Consider the following 17,198-nt stretch of genomic DNA (forward strand, 5'->3'; position numbering starts at 1 on the left):
CACGCACCGTTATGTTTTACGTACAGTAGTGTGTAGATTGCCGTGTTGAATTGAATAGGTCCATGGTCTAAATCAGGGGTGTCAAACTCATTTAAGCTCGGGGGCCACACGATAAAACAAACATTCTCTCGGGGGCCGGACTAGTTGATTAGAGAGAAAGAAAAAAAAAGTTAGAAAGAAATAATAGAAAGATAGGGAGAGAATGGTAGAGAGGGTGGGACAAAAACGAGAGAGAGAGAGAGCGTGAGAAACAAGAGATAAAAACAGAAATAGTGAGAAAAAGAGAAAAAGAATGAAATCCAAAGAGAAATAGAAAGAGAGAAAAAGAGGAGAGAAGGAGAGAAAAGGGAAAGACAGAGGGGGAAACCAAGAGACCGAGAGCAAGAAAAGGAAAAAATTAAGAGAGAGCAAAAGAAGTTAAAAAGACAGAGAGAAAGAGACAAAAAGGAACAAAGAAGGAGAAAAAAAGACAGAGAGTGAAAGAGAGTTAGAGAGAGTGAGAGGAAAATGGAGGAAGAGAGAGAGAGAAAGAGAGATTAGAGAGATAGAAATACAAGTGCATGGTTTGTGAGAGGCACCAGGCTTCAAGTGGACCTATTTCAACGTACAGCTCTCTTTCTCTTGCGCTTCTCTGACCGTTGTCTCGCGGGCCGGATCCAATCCCCTAGCGGGCCCGATCCGGCCCACGGGCCGCCTCTTTGACGCCTGTGGTCTAAATTGTTCGCATGCTGTTACGGAATAAATACGCCAGAATGTTGACCCACAATATCCTGCTAGCTTCCTCACGCATAAGAAGACTGCACTTAGCCTTGACACTATACATGTATTACTACCCATGGCAGGATCAGTCGTCCGTAAGAAACAGCCTGTTCATAATTTACACAATGTTGGTTCTTAAATCTTCTATAATAGTTAAATAATAATAATAATATTAACAACAACAACGTCACTTCCTGTTGAAAAATGTAATTGGAGCTCACTATTATTGAATATACATTATTTAAAAACTATTACCTATCAATTTGTAAGGGCCATTATAGACCAATGTACTCGTCAAAATACTTCTTCTTCTGAGTTTATATATATATATATATATATATATATATATATATATATATATATATAGAGGCAGCACTGCGGCGCAGTGGTTAGCGCGTGTGGGGCACAGTTCTAAGGTATTGGGAACCTCCTGTGTGTGTTCAAATCCAGCTACCGGCCTTACTGTGCGGAGTTTGTATGTTCTCCCCGTGCTTGTGTGGGTTTACTCCCACATTCCAAAAACATTCATGTCAGGTTCATTGGCAGGTCCAAATTGTCCCTAGGTGTGAATAAGCGAGTGAGTTGTCTGTCTCTGTGTGCCCTGTGACTGGCTGGCAACCAGTTCAGGGTGTCCCCTGCCCACTGCCCGAAGATTGCTGGGATGGGCTGCAGCACCCCCGCGACCCTACTGAGAATAAGCAGTGCAGATAATGGATGGATATATTTCGTAGATGTTATACCGGATTTTTTTTTTATGTTGCATTATATCGCCCCAATGGTGCAGATAAAGTAATGCAGGAAGTCACAGTTGGAGGACTGACACGCAGGTCTTGTTTCAAAAATTACCTAACATATTGTAACATATGGCGAAATTATATTTGGCGTAATGCAAATGAGGTAAACCTTTGAGAAAATTATTGCAATTTCCAAAAGCCTTTTATTAATATATTCAAAATTAAACATCTGAATTGCATTCTACCTCCAAAGGCACAGTCATACTTACAGTAGACCAAATTCAGAAAACACTGCCATTAAACACCTCTAGTTTACTTTGTATCATCACAATGTACTTAAAAAAAAGTCTAAACGTTTTACTCAAAAATTACTTTTTATGCATTTTAACAAATGTGTGATATGTAATCAGCTACTGCATGTGTTTTGGGCAACCGAAAAATGATTGAATTGTTGGGGAGACGCCTTGGATGGCCTAACAAAGTAGGACAATATTATGTCGATAAAAAGTTAAAGACAACCAAAAGCTATTGTCAAATATCAATAATTAATGAAAGTCTTTCAGAACATGGCTTTATGAAGCAGAACAAAGCCTGCAGAAGGTGGATGCAGTGGAGGACAGAGCACAGTATCACCAAGAATTTCATATTAGCAAGGTTGTGAAGTTGTTTTAAAATGTGACAGCTGCACCACATAATCTACATAACAGTAATTCCAAGAAGACAAAAAATATTCCATACAAAATTGTGTCAGACTTTATGAACGGTCAAGACAGTATGTGCAAAGAAGCTACTTTGTAGCCTACGTGGATAAACCATTAGACGACAGGGAGATCCATAACAAAATAAACAACCACAAAGGATAAAAAGAAAAATAATAAAGAAAAGTTGGAACCTCAGAATATCACCTTGCACTGCACAAGAGGTTCACTTAGTGATCAGGCACAAAAAGATCATTTCTTTTTAAAAGGGTATGAAAAACGGCTTGGCACAGAGAAATAGATATCATAAAATGAAAGGGCAAACGGATTTCCCAGGGAAAAACAAATGGACGTATAGAAGGAAAACAGGGATGAAGCTCTTGGAAACATATACTTATGACACACAGTCTAGATTTTTGCATCAACAAAAAAGCTTATCCCACAACAGAGGCTTTATCTGCACTGGTGTGTAGCAGCTGTAACAGGCACTCCTAGAAAACACAAATGTCTTTACAGGCAGTAAATGACAGGCAGACTCCTAAGAAAAAATTAAGTTTAAGAAGTCACACGTGGGTGAAAAATGTGTCCTTCCTCAAAGCACACAATCAAACAGACTCATTTAGACTCATTTTGAACACACTGGACTCACGCACATAAAAACACATACACACGCAGGCTCCAACACTTGAGAAACACGATTAACCACCAAGTTGACAATAAGACCTCTAGGTCTAGTTATACACTGCTCCTCCAAAAGTTACATTTTCAGACGTACATAGCACAGCCGTTTCACAGATTTCTTTAGGAAGGAAAAAAAGATCTCACTGAGACAAGAGGCTGGGTATACGTGCCTATGCAGTTTCTGGCGAAATTGCAAAAAAACGCTAATTGCAATGATTTTGTATCCGTTGATCTGTCCTTTTTTTGTACGTATGTGTTAATTTTATTGATAAATGTTAGTGCGCATTCATCAGCAAATGACAAACAGAAAGCTTGACTGACTGCAGCAAAACTGTGCACAACATTTACAATAGCTGCTGTACATAATACACCTGTCCTCTTTTTTAATGAGCAGTTCTCTTTTTTATTGGTCTAACGCTGATTGGTTGTCCACTGGCCCCGTAGTGAATAGGACTCTCTGGTCTGTTCTGGCCAGCTTAGCAGGAGGCTCCAAGGATTCGTCACCTAACACCACCGCATCTGACGGCAGGGAGAGCTCCTGACCTTCTTCATCACTTTCCTCCTCCTCCTCCTCTTCTTCTTCTGAAGCAGGCACAGATAAATTGTTTGAAACAAGTTTGAAATGTGGCAGCAGTGAGTGCAAATTATGAGGTGTCATACCTTTGTCACCATCCAGCATGTTCAGACCTCGTCCTAAACTGGCAAACTAAGCACAAAATGAAGGTTTTTTTTTCTGTGACTATAGGGTTGCTGATCATGATGTGAGAGAGAGAGAGAGAGAGGAGAGAGAGAGAGAGAGAGAGAGAGAGAGAGAGAGAGAGAGAGAGAGAGAGAGAGAGAGAGAGAGAGAGAGAGAGAGAGAGAGAGAGAGAAAGAGAGAGAGAGAGAGAGAGAGAGAGGAGAGAGAGAGAGAGAGAGAGAGAGAGAGAGAGAGAGAGAGAGAGAGAGAGAGAGAGAGAGAGAGAGAGAGAGAGAGGAGAGAGAGAGAGAGAGAGAGAGAGAGAGAGAGAGAGGAGAGAGAGAGAGAGAGAGAGAGAGAGAGGAGAGAGAGAGAGAGAGAGAGAGAGAGAGAGAGAGAGAGAGAGAGAGAGAGAGAGAGAGAGAGAGAGAGAGAGAGAGAGAGAGAGAGAGAGAGAGAGGAGAGAGAGAGAGAGAGAGAGAGAGAGGAAGAGAGAGAGAGAGGATGCTGCATGAGAGAGCGCTGAGAGAGCTCTCGAGAGATCATTCCCTCTCCCATGACAACAGCAATGGGGGTCTCTCCTTTAGCCTGGGCAACTCTATGCTCTATCAGGTAGTACATGTACTCATCATACAGAAGGCGAATCAAGTGAAAAGATCCAAAACTGGCAGCACTCCGCAGGGTAAGGTCTCGGATAACCATGGAACTGGAACATAAGTTAGAGTTGTTTAACCTACAAATTCAAGACAATTCCTTGCTGATACTGCTGTGCCACACCTGTAAAAGGACCACTTGAGCAGGAACAATTTTGCAGCTTTAGGGAAGGTCGGACTGTGTTGGTGAGGTTTTAACACCTGGGAAACCACACCATCCAACCAGGCAGCCCATTGCTCCAAAGAGTTCTGCTGCTGTAGAGTAAGTTTAAAGTCCTGCTCCAGTCGTTGCACGACGCGGTCTTCACAGCGACAGACCCATGATGCCTGCTCCTGCAAATAAGAAAGAGAAAGAGGGAAACCTGTCATTACAATATCAAGTGGTCTGAGCCAGTGCCACGTTCATGGCATTAAGATGTTAACCTGAACATTAGCAAAGTCAACACGGTTGAGGTCAGAGAGCATTTGATTGATCTGGGCTGTGTTTTGGAGAACAGCACGAGCTGCCTGAGCCAGGTGGTTAAGACTAGTGTAGCGCCGCAGAGTTTGGGCAAACGCAGTGGCTGATGTGACCTGGAAAACAAGACAAAAAAAGAGAAAAAATGTACGCTAAAACTCCTTGCCGATGACAGTGCACCGTTTAAGGCTGAAATGAGTACCAGCGACCACCTTGTTTAAAGCCTAAACACTACACCATATGCTTTTCTCCAGTGAGTATGGGTCTTATTTTTCCATCAGTGAACATTTTTTGTTTTAACTTCCGGAATGTTTAATGACAGCCAAACTCAATCTTTGATCGCCATATTTTGAATGCCAATTGCAATATTAATAATAATAATAAGGTAAATGTACACCCATCCAGCATGACTACCATTACTTGGGTTGTCCGGAAGTTTTTCACATGATTAGGAACTATATAGGTGCAAACTGCTGCATAAGAGGCAACTATGAGTACCATCATCACCATTATGTACCTTAATGCGAACCATTTCCTCAGGAATGTTCATCATTGCGTTGGTCAGCCAGCTTTCCAGGCTTTTGGCAAAATTCCGGATAGCTTGAGTTAAGGCACCTAAGGGGAACCAACCAGAATTCTTATCCAGAAATTACTATAATTAAAAAAAGCGTGGGCAAAAAATATTCCTTTCCCATGTTGATGTCTGGTAAATAAGTGGCTAGCGTTATAAAATGTTCTGTTGTACAACTTATTTTACCAGACATTGCAAACACGTCTGATTCTTACTAGGGATTGGCCTGAGGACATCAGGGATGAGGATCTCCACCAGGCCTTGATACAAGCTGTTGTCACAGTCACGGCTCCAGCGCAGCACCGGGTCATATTTGCTCAGCAGCACCAGACAAGACTTAGGGAGACGCTTTTCTGATTCATCGTGACTGGTAAAATAGAGAACATTAATTAATATGAGAATACAGATAACCCTTGCTATAACCTGGGTCCCTTTTCATGGCGTCTACTTTACTGATCTGAATCATGCATTCTGTTCTGCATTCGTATTGGCTAAACATTCTCTCAAATTTGCAGATCACATTGATGTTTAAAATTATTATTTGACAGTACAGTAGTATTTGTGAAAATAAAAACTTTATACAGTACTTTTCCTTTTACACTACAAATGCTTCCGTCTTTAAAAAGTTGCTTTTTGGTTTCACTGTACAGTAAAATATTATTTCTATAATAATTGTAAAAAATACAAACTACAAAGGACACTGTGTAATATTTGAGTACAAAATGTCATTGTATTGTGTGGTGCAACCAAAAACAAGTGCTACAAAATATAAGGTATAGTGCAAACAACGGAAAATCAAAGTTGACCAGACCACAACATTCGCAATTTTCTTCACAGCTTTTTTTGAGGTTTTTGTTTTTTTAGGTACTTATAGGAGCGAGTTGGCAAAAAATTGTGTCAGTAGTGGCTAGATGAGGCTCGTGGTTATACAGGGGGTGTAGACCTTTTCCATGGCTAAATTCAAACACCTTTTAAGAACTTTCAAAGCCAATATACCAATTTCTCAAGTACAAGTTAAAGAAAAAAAAATCTGTTGTCATTCATGTACTTTGCAGAGCAAAACATATTTGCAATTTACATATGTGATTTTTTTTATCTTGCATATGCTTTAATCAAGACATGATTGTTAGATCTTGAGTAAATTGGGAATGTATTTGTTTTTGAGATGTGTAGATTACATTTAAATTGTATGAAGTACTTCCCTTTACAATTTACCACAGGGAAACGATACCTTATGTTTTTGCGTGTCCCATAATATATATCAATAATTGATACGTGATCCTTGAACTAAAATACATTTCATAATTATTTGTTTAGGTGTAGCATGCACTTGTCCTTTTGGACGAGATCCGTACGGGGTGGTTACCCTTCATAGCACAACGCCTTACAAACTAATGCCAGCTGAAATTACTTGCAAGGAAGAAATGCAATGGCAGGGTAAAGCCACCACAGAGCGAACAGTGTCATTTTTTAGCAGACCTGGAGACGGTTTCAAGTAATTACAAGCACTTAATCCAAAATTCAAGCACTTTTAAACCATTGGAAATGCAACAATTGCAATTCAAGCATTTTCAAGGATTTCCATCACAATAATTGTTAAATTTGCAGAGCATCTCTCTTACAGTAGTTAGTTCGTCTCCATAATCCCTTCAATCGCAATTCTTTTTCAGTTTTACCGCATATATCAGTTGCCTACTAGCATTCAGTTTGAGGCATTATGTGGCCGTTTCATCTCTCCTACGTGTACCATAGCGTACAAATCAGTTTCTCAGAACAGTATTTGTTCTTGACAAACCACAGCCTGCCACTACCACCACTGATGAAAACCAAATTCTTAAAGCAAGCATGCAAGAGGCTAGAGAAAATCTATCAAGAGGTCATCTTTGATCTGCTTATAAAAATGTCAACACCTTACGTGTCCAATCCATATAATCCACCATCAAATTAGTATAATTAAGGCAGAATTCTGGACTACTTACACAGCAAGTGTGACGTCGCCAGCCTGACTTTGACTGAACCTCCAGAAACTTTTCCAAAGGGTCTCCACAAGAGTAAATTGAAGATTTATCATCACATCTAGTATAGCCTGAACGAGAAAATTAGAATTATAACCAAGCCTGGCAAAAAAACAGCTTTAACTTTAACTGAATTCTAAAATGTATCATTCCACATGCGGTTAACATTCTAGAGTTGTTTTCAACACAAATGTAATCAACTAGCTTCCCCAATTCAGGGTTCATGCACCTTTATGGCCATATTCAAGCACTTTTTAAGGACTTTCAAGGACAATTTTCCAATTTCTCAAGAACCATTAATGAAAAAAATCTTGTGTGAATCAAGTATATGGCAGAGCCACAAATATATCTGTGATATGCATATGCGATTTTGATCTTGCGTGTGCATTTATCAAGACATTATTTTAAAATCTTGAGCAAACCACGAATATATTTGTTATCTAGACAAATCTCTCCCCATATAGGTGTTGGGTAAAAATGACAATACTATGTAGTTTCATTTACAATTTACCACCAGGAAATGCTACCGTATTTATTTTTTTGCATGGCCCATAATAAATGTCCATAATTCAGACGTAATCCTTGCACTAATGCACATTTCATAGTGCTCTGTTTAGTTGTAGCATGCACCTGTCCTCTTGGGCAATGGCGCTTCATAGGACAATGCCGTACAAACAAATGCCATTTGCTGTTAATCACAAGGAAAGAAGAAATGCAATGGCAAAGCGAAGCCCCCAAAGAGTAGTGTCAGCGTAATTTTTAAGCAGACTTGTTAAGGAACATGGCAACAGTTTCAGATATTTTCAAGCACTTCACCCAAAATGTAACCACTTTTCAATCCTTGATAACACAATGTAAAAATTCAAACATTTTCAAGGATATCAAACACCCGTACAAAGCCTGCCAAATCTTGTCATTTTGTTACCTCACAGTGCTCTCTGTAGAGCAGCTGAAAATTCTTTATATGATCCAATTCAATACCCTCAGGTAGGGACTTCCCCTGGAAGTCAATATCTGGGAACTCAGGAAGTGTTCTGGTCGCATCTGAACCAATGGAAATATAACAGACAAAAAAAGTTAATAAAAAAAGGACTGTTATTTGCCATCACAGAATATGACAAAACTGCCACACAAAAAGTAACTAACCAAGGAACTGCTGGTACTGCTGAACTTGGGTGCTGATGTCAACCTGGCCAGAGCCCTGCTGCTGAAGTTGTTGGTGTCCTGCTCCGGAACCTGTCCCATTGGTCATTCCTTCAACTTTTTGCACAGGCTTCAACCTTAATGGACGAAAAGAAAGTACTTGAGACAATACAGGAGCAATTATCAACAGCAAAGCAAAACTTGAAGAAAAATATTAATACAATATTTAGAGCAATGTGATGTGTTCACCTCTGTTTTTGAGAAAAGGGCTGCTGCCTCATAGCCAAATGCTGCTGATCTTCCATAAGGCGCAGAAGAGAAGAGCCTGCCTTGATTCTCAAACCATAATAATGGTATTTCGAATTGCCACTGTCAAATCAAGAACAGGTATTTATTTGATAAATGTAATATTTAATTCCCCAAAAATGACAACGGCAAAATTAAATCATGTAACGGCTTGATATAACATACTCACAATACACCCTGAATTGAAATTCCTCGGCAGTATGGTTTTGTTACATTTTGAATGTACAATTTAGTCGTTGAACAAGTAAACATTATCTTCTCTGGTATCAAACTTGCAAACCCTCAAACATGTCACATCACTGCCTTCATTGTTTTCAATACATTTTCCAGGGCTTCAATAGAACTATGACATAAATTACCACCACAAGAGCGATGCCGCAATATAAAACGAAAGATGACTTTGTAAAGGCACTACGTGTGATCTATGTAGCTAAATCTTAGTATTTGCCAGGGCCTCAGATAGGTTTTTTTCCTGATACAAAATAACATTTGTTGCATTGTATTAAAGCCAGGCAACATGAAGCAGTTGTTTGTTGAGTGTGGAAAGATTATTATTTGCTATAAATGTGATTACCGGTACATTTAGGATCGCATCTTACCGAGTGCCAAGACGTCGTGTACGTAGTCCCATAAAAACAGATCGAATGAGTTTCCCGAAGGAGGCAGCATTAACTGGCTCGAGTTTCTGCTCCTGGCAATGGAGCAGATAATGGCAGTAGAGGGTCGAGCGTGGTAGACTGACTCCTTCAGCAGTTTCGTAGTTGTCCAGCAACCACTGTACCTGACCGGCAAGCAAGGGAAACGCACGAGACTGATGCCATTAGCAATGATAACGTATTAAAAAAAAATCAAAAGAACACTGAACAATCAAGCTTACAGTATAAATACACAAATACATTCACTTTTAAATAAAGGTCAAATAAAGTTCACCTTTAAAACATACAGGTCCACGTGAAATTATCCAAATTCATATAATTGTTTAGCTTTTGCTAGTAGCGTACATAGACCTAATTCCCCAAATCATCTGCATGCACATGCATGTCTAAATTACATTTCTATTGAACACAGAAACTGGTGCTGGACAATGAATACATGAATTGGATCAATTTGTCATTTAAAAAAAAAGAATTGCAAAATTTGCTTAATCATGAAATTGATAGTAGGTAATTTTGAGTTAATTGTGAATTAACCAAAGATGGTGCTGATTATTTAAGAATAGCTACTAAGTAGTTAATATTGGGACTGATGCAAGTTAGTTACAGGGTTTGACTACCACTTTGTTTTTTGCATTAGCTATTTGCATGAAATTTGATTTCAAATCTCTTATTCTTTATCCAAATATTTTGCACAGGATCCATATTATGATCAACTAAATGTTTAAAAAAATATATTTGTGTAGGGTTTGGTATTATTGTTTAAAATAGATTACAAATTGTAAAAATTTGGACTGACCAGGCTTATAAACACAAAAGTTGACATTCGCAGATCATCTTGAAATGAAAACACAAAACAATTTGTGTGCGTGCCGTGGCTTACAACATTGGTATGCAATGAATTAATGACCTGGAATTCTGATGCAATGTCTGGTAGACACAAATAACCCACCAGTTTTCATGTGAACTTCTACAGTATATGATTGAGAATGGCAAATTGAGTTTTGGGACATTTCAAGCATATCATAGGAAACCATGTACATGCAATGAAATAAAATTAATGAGGTCATGACTTTCTTACAACTGGAAATCACAGTTAAAATTATAGGACACTTGAATAGCCTGAAATGTTTGGTCATTCAATTGCACATGGCTGTATTACAATTCTGTTGTGATCTTAATCTGCACAGTTTTAATTGTGCTTTCCACTTGACAACAAGAGTGCACCGCACCAAAGGGTTGTGCAGATGACAACGGAATGAAAAGAAATTGCTTTGATTGGAGCCTCTGCATACCTTCTTGTCTGCCGACGGCACGCTACTCTCCTCGCCTTCTGTTATACTCACAGTGGCTGGGGAGGCCCGGGCTGTGTGTGGGTAGCTCTGATTGTTGTTGGCTGACCCACCACTGCTACTGCTGCTGCTGCTGCTTCCCAACATGTATCCCCCTTGGATCACATAGCTTCCTGTGACACCACCATTAGTGCCCGTCCCATCCCCCGAGCCATTTGTGGTACCACCTGTGGACACCACAGGGGTCCCTCCCCCTGTGGCACTGCTGGGCTGAGCGACAAACATCGATACGGCTCCCGTTGTGCCACTGGTCACAGAGACAGTCAGGGGAGTGCCAGGGGTGGTTGCCTGGGTACCTGTGGTGGCCTGACCTTCATAATACTGGCTGGCAGTGGTCTGGGTGTACAGTGCTGAGTCAGTATAAGGAAAGGTGCTGGAACGACTGCATGAAAGATCAAAACAAACGTTAGTAGATCAACTTGAAAATTATTTTTGGTTTGCATTTGCAAGACAGAAAGTAATTCTAACATTGTGCTTGTGGTGTAGTTGGCATCTCCTCCTTCCACATACTGCACCTGATTGGTGTATACATGTTGCACCTGCACTGGTGCAATCTGCTGTTGAACCTAGAGAAGCACAAATGAACATACAGTATATTTCTGAACAAAGCCTATGACGTTTTTGTGCTAATCTGCAGTATAGTTTGATTCACAGATAATGGATACATATAAATTTTCCACATTTGTCGTTAAATACACAAATACATTACAAATGAAGCCAAAAATAATGGCATTTAAACATTGGATCCGCTGAACAATCAGTAGGATGTTTGCGTATTTTACCCTGTCAGTACATTAACATGCAGCAAGTAGTCGGATTACGATTAGAAAATCACCAATATTCAGGTGCTTTTAGGCTACATAAACGTGCAAATTAATTTGAATATGCTCTTACTCAGACAGCAATTGGGCTGATTCTTCATAGGCAGGATTCTCATTAATGTAAACAACTCTGGTTAAAGTCCTTTGACCTTCGTGCATGCTCAATGTTTTCGTTGGCTATTTTTCTCCTTAGTTGGAGCTACAATAAACATTATGCTCGTAGTACAGAAAAAAGTTATACACACTAACTCTGGCTAACTTTCTAAATAAACTTGGAGTAAATTGGTAGATATCAGTTTAGTTTCTCACCCTAGGGTGAAAATTTCAAAATTGTATCTATACACACATAGTGTATGCTTCTGGCAAGAAACATACGAGCCCAACTTGAAAAGAATCACAATTTAGGATTAATGAATAAAAAATGCACGTTACGTCATAGATTTTAGTGAATGACGGGGATAAAGTTGTCTTATTCTGTTAAAATTCAAATGCCGAAAATATGTCACTTGTATTTTGCCCCTTCCAATCAAGTTATTCCCAAACGCCATGTACATGGGCTTAACCTTTTCAAAAGTCATGTAAACAGACAATTCTCACAGGTCCAAACCCAGAATTGTTATCTAAATCATATTGATTTCATTTCAATCTTAAAAAGCATATTAAAAAGCTATTAAGTATTGTGGTCCGGAAAGAGCATTTCTCAAAATTTACAACATTCTGAATGAGCTGACCAAAAAACAACCAAAAAAACCCCAACAGAAATTTACACATTTGAAATTCTAATTTTATATTATTTATGCAGCGATGCCTTGAAAGAATAATTTTTTTTTTTTTTACATAATGTCAGTCAACCTTTTTTTACCATCTTAAACTTGAAATGCTTTATATTATTTTAGTTAGTTTTAGTAAATAACTCATTCAACTTCATTGACTTTAACCAGTAGTTGAGCAAATACTGAACAAGTCAGCAGAAAAAAAGCTGCTTTGGCCTGCTTAGTGCCACTTCCAAAATACAAGTGTGTGTGTTTTTTTCATAGAAATACAAATCAAATCACTGTGATTTGGGATAGGAGTGTGTACCTCAAGGCACCAATTAACTTTCAGAGCGGTAACAAATGAATATTTCAAAATTCATAACTCTCTTATTTCTCTGACCTACTTGGTTGTAGTTTGTAGCAGCAGACAGCTGGTGAGTCTTTCTCCATGAGTTTAAAGACCCGGCAGAATGGTTGTTAATCGCAACTGTTGTCCACTGCAGTCTAGATGAATTTGTCAGTCTGCGGTCTGCAGTGGGATCTTAGAGCTGCCCTACACTGCTTCATGTCTTTGTTCCATTGATTCTGCTCTCTGACTAATCTGCCACTCCACTGGTGAAAAGGAACTAAATGCCACCACATAGGTGATGTTTTTGATAAGTGAAATTGCAAGCGAGCGGCTCACAGTCACAGCCGATGATAATTTCAATTGCATACAACGTCTTAGAGCTCATTAGAAATACTTTACCTCTGGGTTGATATGAACTGGCTGCAGACTTGTGACATTGAGCTGTGTGCCAGGCTCAGTCTTAGCTATCTGTGAAGTGGCCTGGACCACAGACCTCTGCACAAAGATATGAGGAGTTTAGGGTTGCGAGGGACAACACGCCATTTACCTTCTGTTTACCTGCTGGGCAGTCTGGACTTGTTGAACAACCTGCGTGGGAACTCCGGTCTGCACAACAGCTGGAGGAGAATTTGAGTCTGATACACTATCGCTTGAGTGAAGGGAGCCCTCTGTTTGTTGAAAAACACATGTATAGATAAAGAATAGATGTTCAAATGCAAGTGTCGACGGATCACAATTATACATGTATTCTACACCGTTTTAATAATCAGGCAGGTATACAGTTAGACTCTTAACTTCAATGTAGCTTTTATGAAATACCATTATGTAGTCTGAGGACGTAAAGCTAAAAGGTGTGGCACATTACCTGTAACTGTAACAACAATGTACTGAGGAGCACTTTGGCCATTTCCAGACTGTGTGGGGGAGCCTTGGAGTTCCGCTGTTACATAATGCGTTTGTGTCGGTTGTGTCTGAGCTGGGGACTGAGTTTGATTGGCTGCATTGCACTTCTGTGGACTGATGGAGGCGACTTGTTCAGTGGGTGTATTTTGGGGTGTTGGGGTTACAATGGTAGGAGTGACCACAGTGGTTGGAATTTCTGCCAGGAAGGGAGAGGCATTTGCAGGTGTGGAACTGGTATCAGGCTGTCCAGATGTGACAACAGTCCCTTGGGATGGGGCTGCTGTCTGAATCTCACCGACATAGCCAGAGGAGGCCATTACACCGGGTAATCAGCCTGGAAGCAGAACATCATGAAGTAGGGGTGTTATATGGAACTTGGATTCTAAGAGGAATTCAAGACGCATACTAAATACTGATAACTTGAAGCGTTCCTTACTTTTAAAACCATAGATCAATCAATAAATATTTATTTTAGACTAGAGTGCAATGCATAAAATACAATATGGAGCACAAATACTATGGCAAGATATATTAATGTCCGCATCAAATCTCTTTTAACTAGCCATTGAAAATGTTCGAGGCACCTGGGGAAGTTAACAGTAAATGTTCCTGCTTTTTAATTACGATTGCAAAATATTGCTTGCCATTTACTGATACAACTAACATTACCAATTCAGTTGGCATTTAAAAGGGAAACACTCTGTGTAAATAAAGCAACAATGTGTCCAGCTCATCTTTGAAGAGCGGGATAACACTTTCAACCAAAAAAAGAAAAAAAATGACGACCAGATGATGAAGGTGTTGTATTGGAACAAGATCAGGAGGTTTCCCCTGCTACTGATAACCATGGAAACCAGTACTATATGTTTAATGTAGGGAACAAACCGCTACACAAAAACAACAGCCTGGAGAGGGATAGACGTCCCCAGGCTGTACTTGCCCAGGACACACCATAGCAGGAGTGGCAAACATGTGGCTCAAGAGCCGCATGCGGTTCTTGGCCAATAAGAATGCGGTTCTTTGCCTCATCATATTTTCTATATACTGTGGCTCTTTGCCTTGTTTCATGTTAAGTTTTTTTTGTGTGTATTGAAGGTGGACACTTTCCTTGAAATCAACACAAGAACAGTACTTGTATTGTAAGGAGAAGAGTGTGTTATGGCAAATAATGTTTTTAATTGTGTGTGTTTGTGTGTGTCTGTCTGTCATGGCAGGTCAGTGCATGGTGTGGCTCTTTGACTCTCACAGTTAAAAATTTCGGCTCTTTGTGTCAAACTTGTTCGCCACCCCTGCATTATAGGAAGTGGTGCCTGACAACCAGGCGGTTAAGGGATCTGTGAGCCGTTTTTTTCATAGCAAAAAATGTTATTTACGATTCACCTAACCACTTTAAGCTTTACATTCCTGACTTTAGTTCAGGCATGTCAACCATACGGCCCGCCTGAGAACGGAAAGTCTGGATCCAGCCCCAAAGCCAAACAGAGTTTGACATCCCTTCTCTCTATAGATTGTTCCTATTCAAAATGAGCAGATACCAAATGAGCAATATTTATATGGCATGGGGAATTGGCAGTATTGATGGGTGTTTTAAAATGATTTAACATTCATGCTGCTATGGGTTTCTTTTCACGTTTTCTTTCACAATAATGTAATTACGTAACCAGATCCTTGTCAATGCACTTGTGAAACTTGTTTGGAGGTCCTTCAAACCTGAACAATGTTGGAATAAAAGGAACTTGTAAACGTGGGTTTTAAACTCCCCACCAAAGGGCTAATTAGTTTGACATAATGAATAGAAAACCACAAGCTTAGCTAGATAAACAATCGCGTTGTTTTATTGTGCTAAAAGCGATATTTCCTTTAAATATTCCAAACAAGCACATGATACACCCACGCAGCTTTCTTTTGCCACGCCTCTTCAATCTTCAATGTCCGCCACATGCACGAGCTTGCTGCCTCTCGAATGTTTGGGAACCTACACTAAAGACAGAATGTTCTTTACTCGATTTCAAGACGATCGAAGTAATTTTTAAACACTTTCACCCGAATACTGGTCACACTAAATACGCATCTCTTTGTTTATCTCGCGTTACGTGCCTATTGACTTTTGTGTCCAGGCGTCGTCAACCGTGTTGGAAGAAAAAAAAGACTAATATATTATCGCCACACTGCAAGGTTAACTACGAAATTCTACTAAGTTGTCTCTAGGACAAAATAAGACGATCAAAGTGTGGTGCGACCCTACTAAAGCCACGTATGTCCCGATTGTGTTTCCAAGCGCCACAACAACCGCCATTTTGTAGCTGTTACCTTTCGCTTTTGACATCGCCATAACAACGGCCCGCAGCATCCGTGGCTGCATCGTCACAGCAGAGCACACTGGCAAGCTCAAAAGGAAGGAGCAAATGGCAACACCCTGAAGAGCCACGCGACAGATTATCGCCACTACGTCTTGTTTGCAGTGTTAACATTACAATCCAGATGCGTTATGGAAACGAGGATTTAAAAAAAAAAGCCCGCTCCATTTCATCCTGTAATGGACGCAAAATATCCCATGTACTCCACCGTCTTCACCTGTGATTCCACGTGTGTATTTCTTGGCGTTAGATGGTCTTCTTTTAAATTTATGGCCGATTCAGTCGTTGTTGTTGTTGATTCTCGTTGCCGGGTTCTTGTCGCCAGGGCTACCGTGGCTATGGCGCTTCGTCCTCACCAGGGCAACTGTTGCTACCCACCCCGCTCCCTTAACTCCCCTCCCCAATGCTGCTTCATTGGCTCGCCACGACCAAATTCACTTAAAGTGACAGTAGTAACAATTTTAACGTCAACGAGTTTAACGCCCATGCCGCCATTTTCGTATGATAGAACAAAACAAGTGATTTTAAAGGGTCAATGTTTTGGATCCAATATTGGTGAGTTTGTTTGAATAAATTGTTTCAGCATTAAAATTAAGGTCCATGAAGCAGGAACGATTTTAGGTTCAAAATGTCTGTTTTTTTCCCCTCAATTAGTATAATTTAACACTTCAGGAGTGTGACTTCCCATTTGTAAACATCACATTACACTTTGTGGTTAGCAGAAATACTATTACTATGATTTATTACAGCTAAAATGAGGACTAATATCTGTTAAAGATAAGAAAGTCATGATATTGGGTGGTCAAATACATACCTGTCAACCTCCTTGCCCTTACAAACTGTCGTGTTTTCCCTTACTAATTTTGAAATAATCTTACGCCATATTTTTTTTCCCAAACGTGTTTATGTGGTTGAACATGTTATATTGTACATGATGATGAAATGACAAGTGTTGCTTAATTACATTATGTTTTCCAAATTGTGTTTTTGGCATGTCTCTTTGTATCAAAATGCGTCTTTAAATCATAGAAACTGGAGGCAGCTACTTTCACGTCTTTTTTGCAAGCAACACAATATGAATATTCCACACCTTTCTTCGAAGCTTGTGTCAATCCCTCATATCGTCCTGAAATTTGCTCCCAGTCTTTGTGACGCTTGCCTCTTCTATTTAACTTACAGAGTTTTAACTCGGGTTCGGCCATTGCGACTTGATGATTGTATCCAAAGAAAATTCAAAACTATGTTGTAATGTAGGCCTACTGCTCTGCTTTCGCTTTGTTCACGTGTGATCGGAATGATGCATTATAGGAAA

The 17,198-nt window shown here is 39.7% G+C and overlaps 1 protein-coding gene across 1 annotated transcript; it reads right to left on the bottom strand.

The window, feature by feature from the left end:
* Window positions 1–1,673: 1,673 nt before the first annotated feature.
* rfx1a (regulatory factor X, 1a (influences HLA class II expression)) lies at window positions 1,674–16,252 on the bottom strand. The gene is made up of 18 exons (XM_088332681.1): window positions 16,104–16,252; window positions 13,492–13,863; window positions 13,185–13,294; window positions 13,026–13,121; window positions 11,170–11,267; window positions 10,645–11,083; window positions 9,296–9,477; window positions 8,640–8,759; window positions 8,394–8,527; window positions 8,173–8,291; window positions 7,212–7,318; window positions 5,448–5,599; window positions 5,179–5,276; window positions 4,628–4,777; window positions 4,329–4,537; window positions 4,113–4,257; window positions 3,533–3,578; window positions 1,674–3,454 (listed from the first exon to the last, which is right to left on the bottom strand). Exons 2-18 carry the CDS (start codon window positions 13,844–13,846, stop codon window positions 3,276–3,278), a joined length of 2,739 nt encoding a protein of 912 aa, XP_088188807.1. The 5' UTR covers window positions 13,847–13,863; window positions 16,104–16,252; the 3' UTR covers window positions 1,674–3,275.
* Between the last annotated feature and the right edge of the window lie 946 nt (window positions 16,253–17,198).

The sequence above is a fragment of the Urocampus carinirostris genome, chromosome 1 (assembly GCF_059441175.1).
Source record: "Urocampus carinirostris isolate Australia breed hairy pipefish chromosome 1, RoL_Ucar_1.0, whole genome shotgun sequence".
NCBI lineage: Eukaryota > Metazoa > Chordata > Actinopteri > Syngnathiformes > Syngnathidae > Urocampus > Urocampus carinirostris.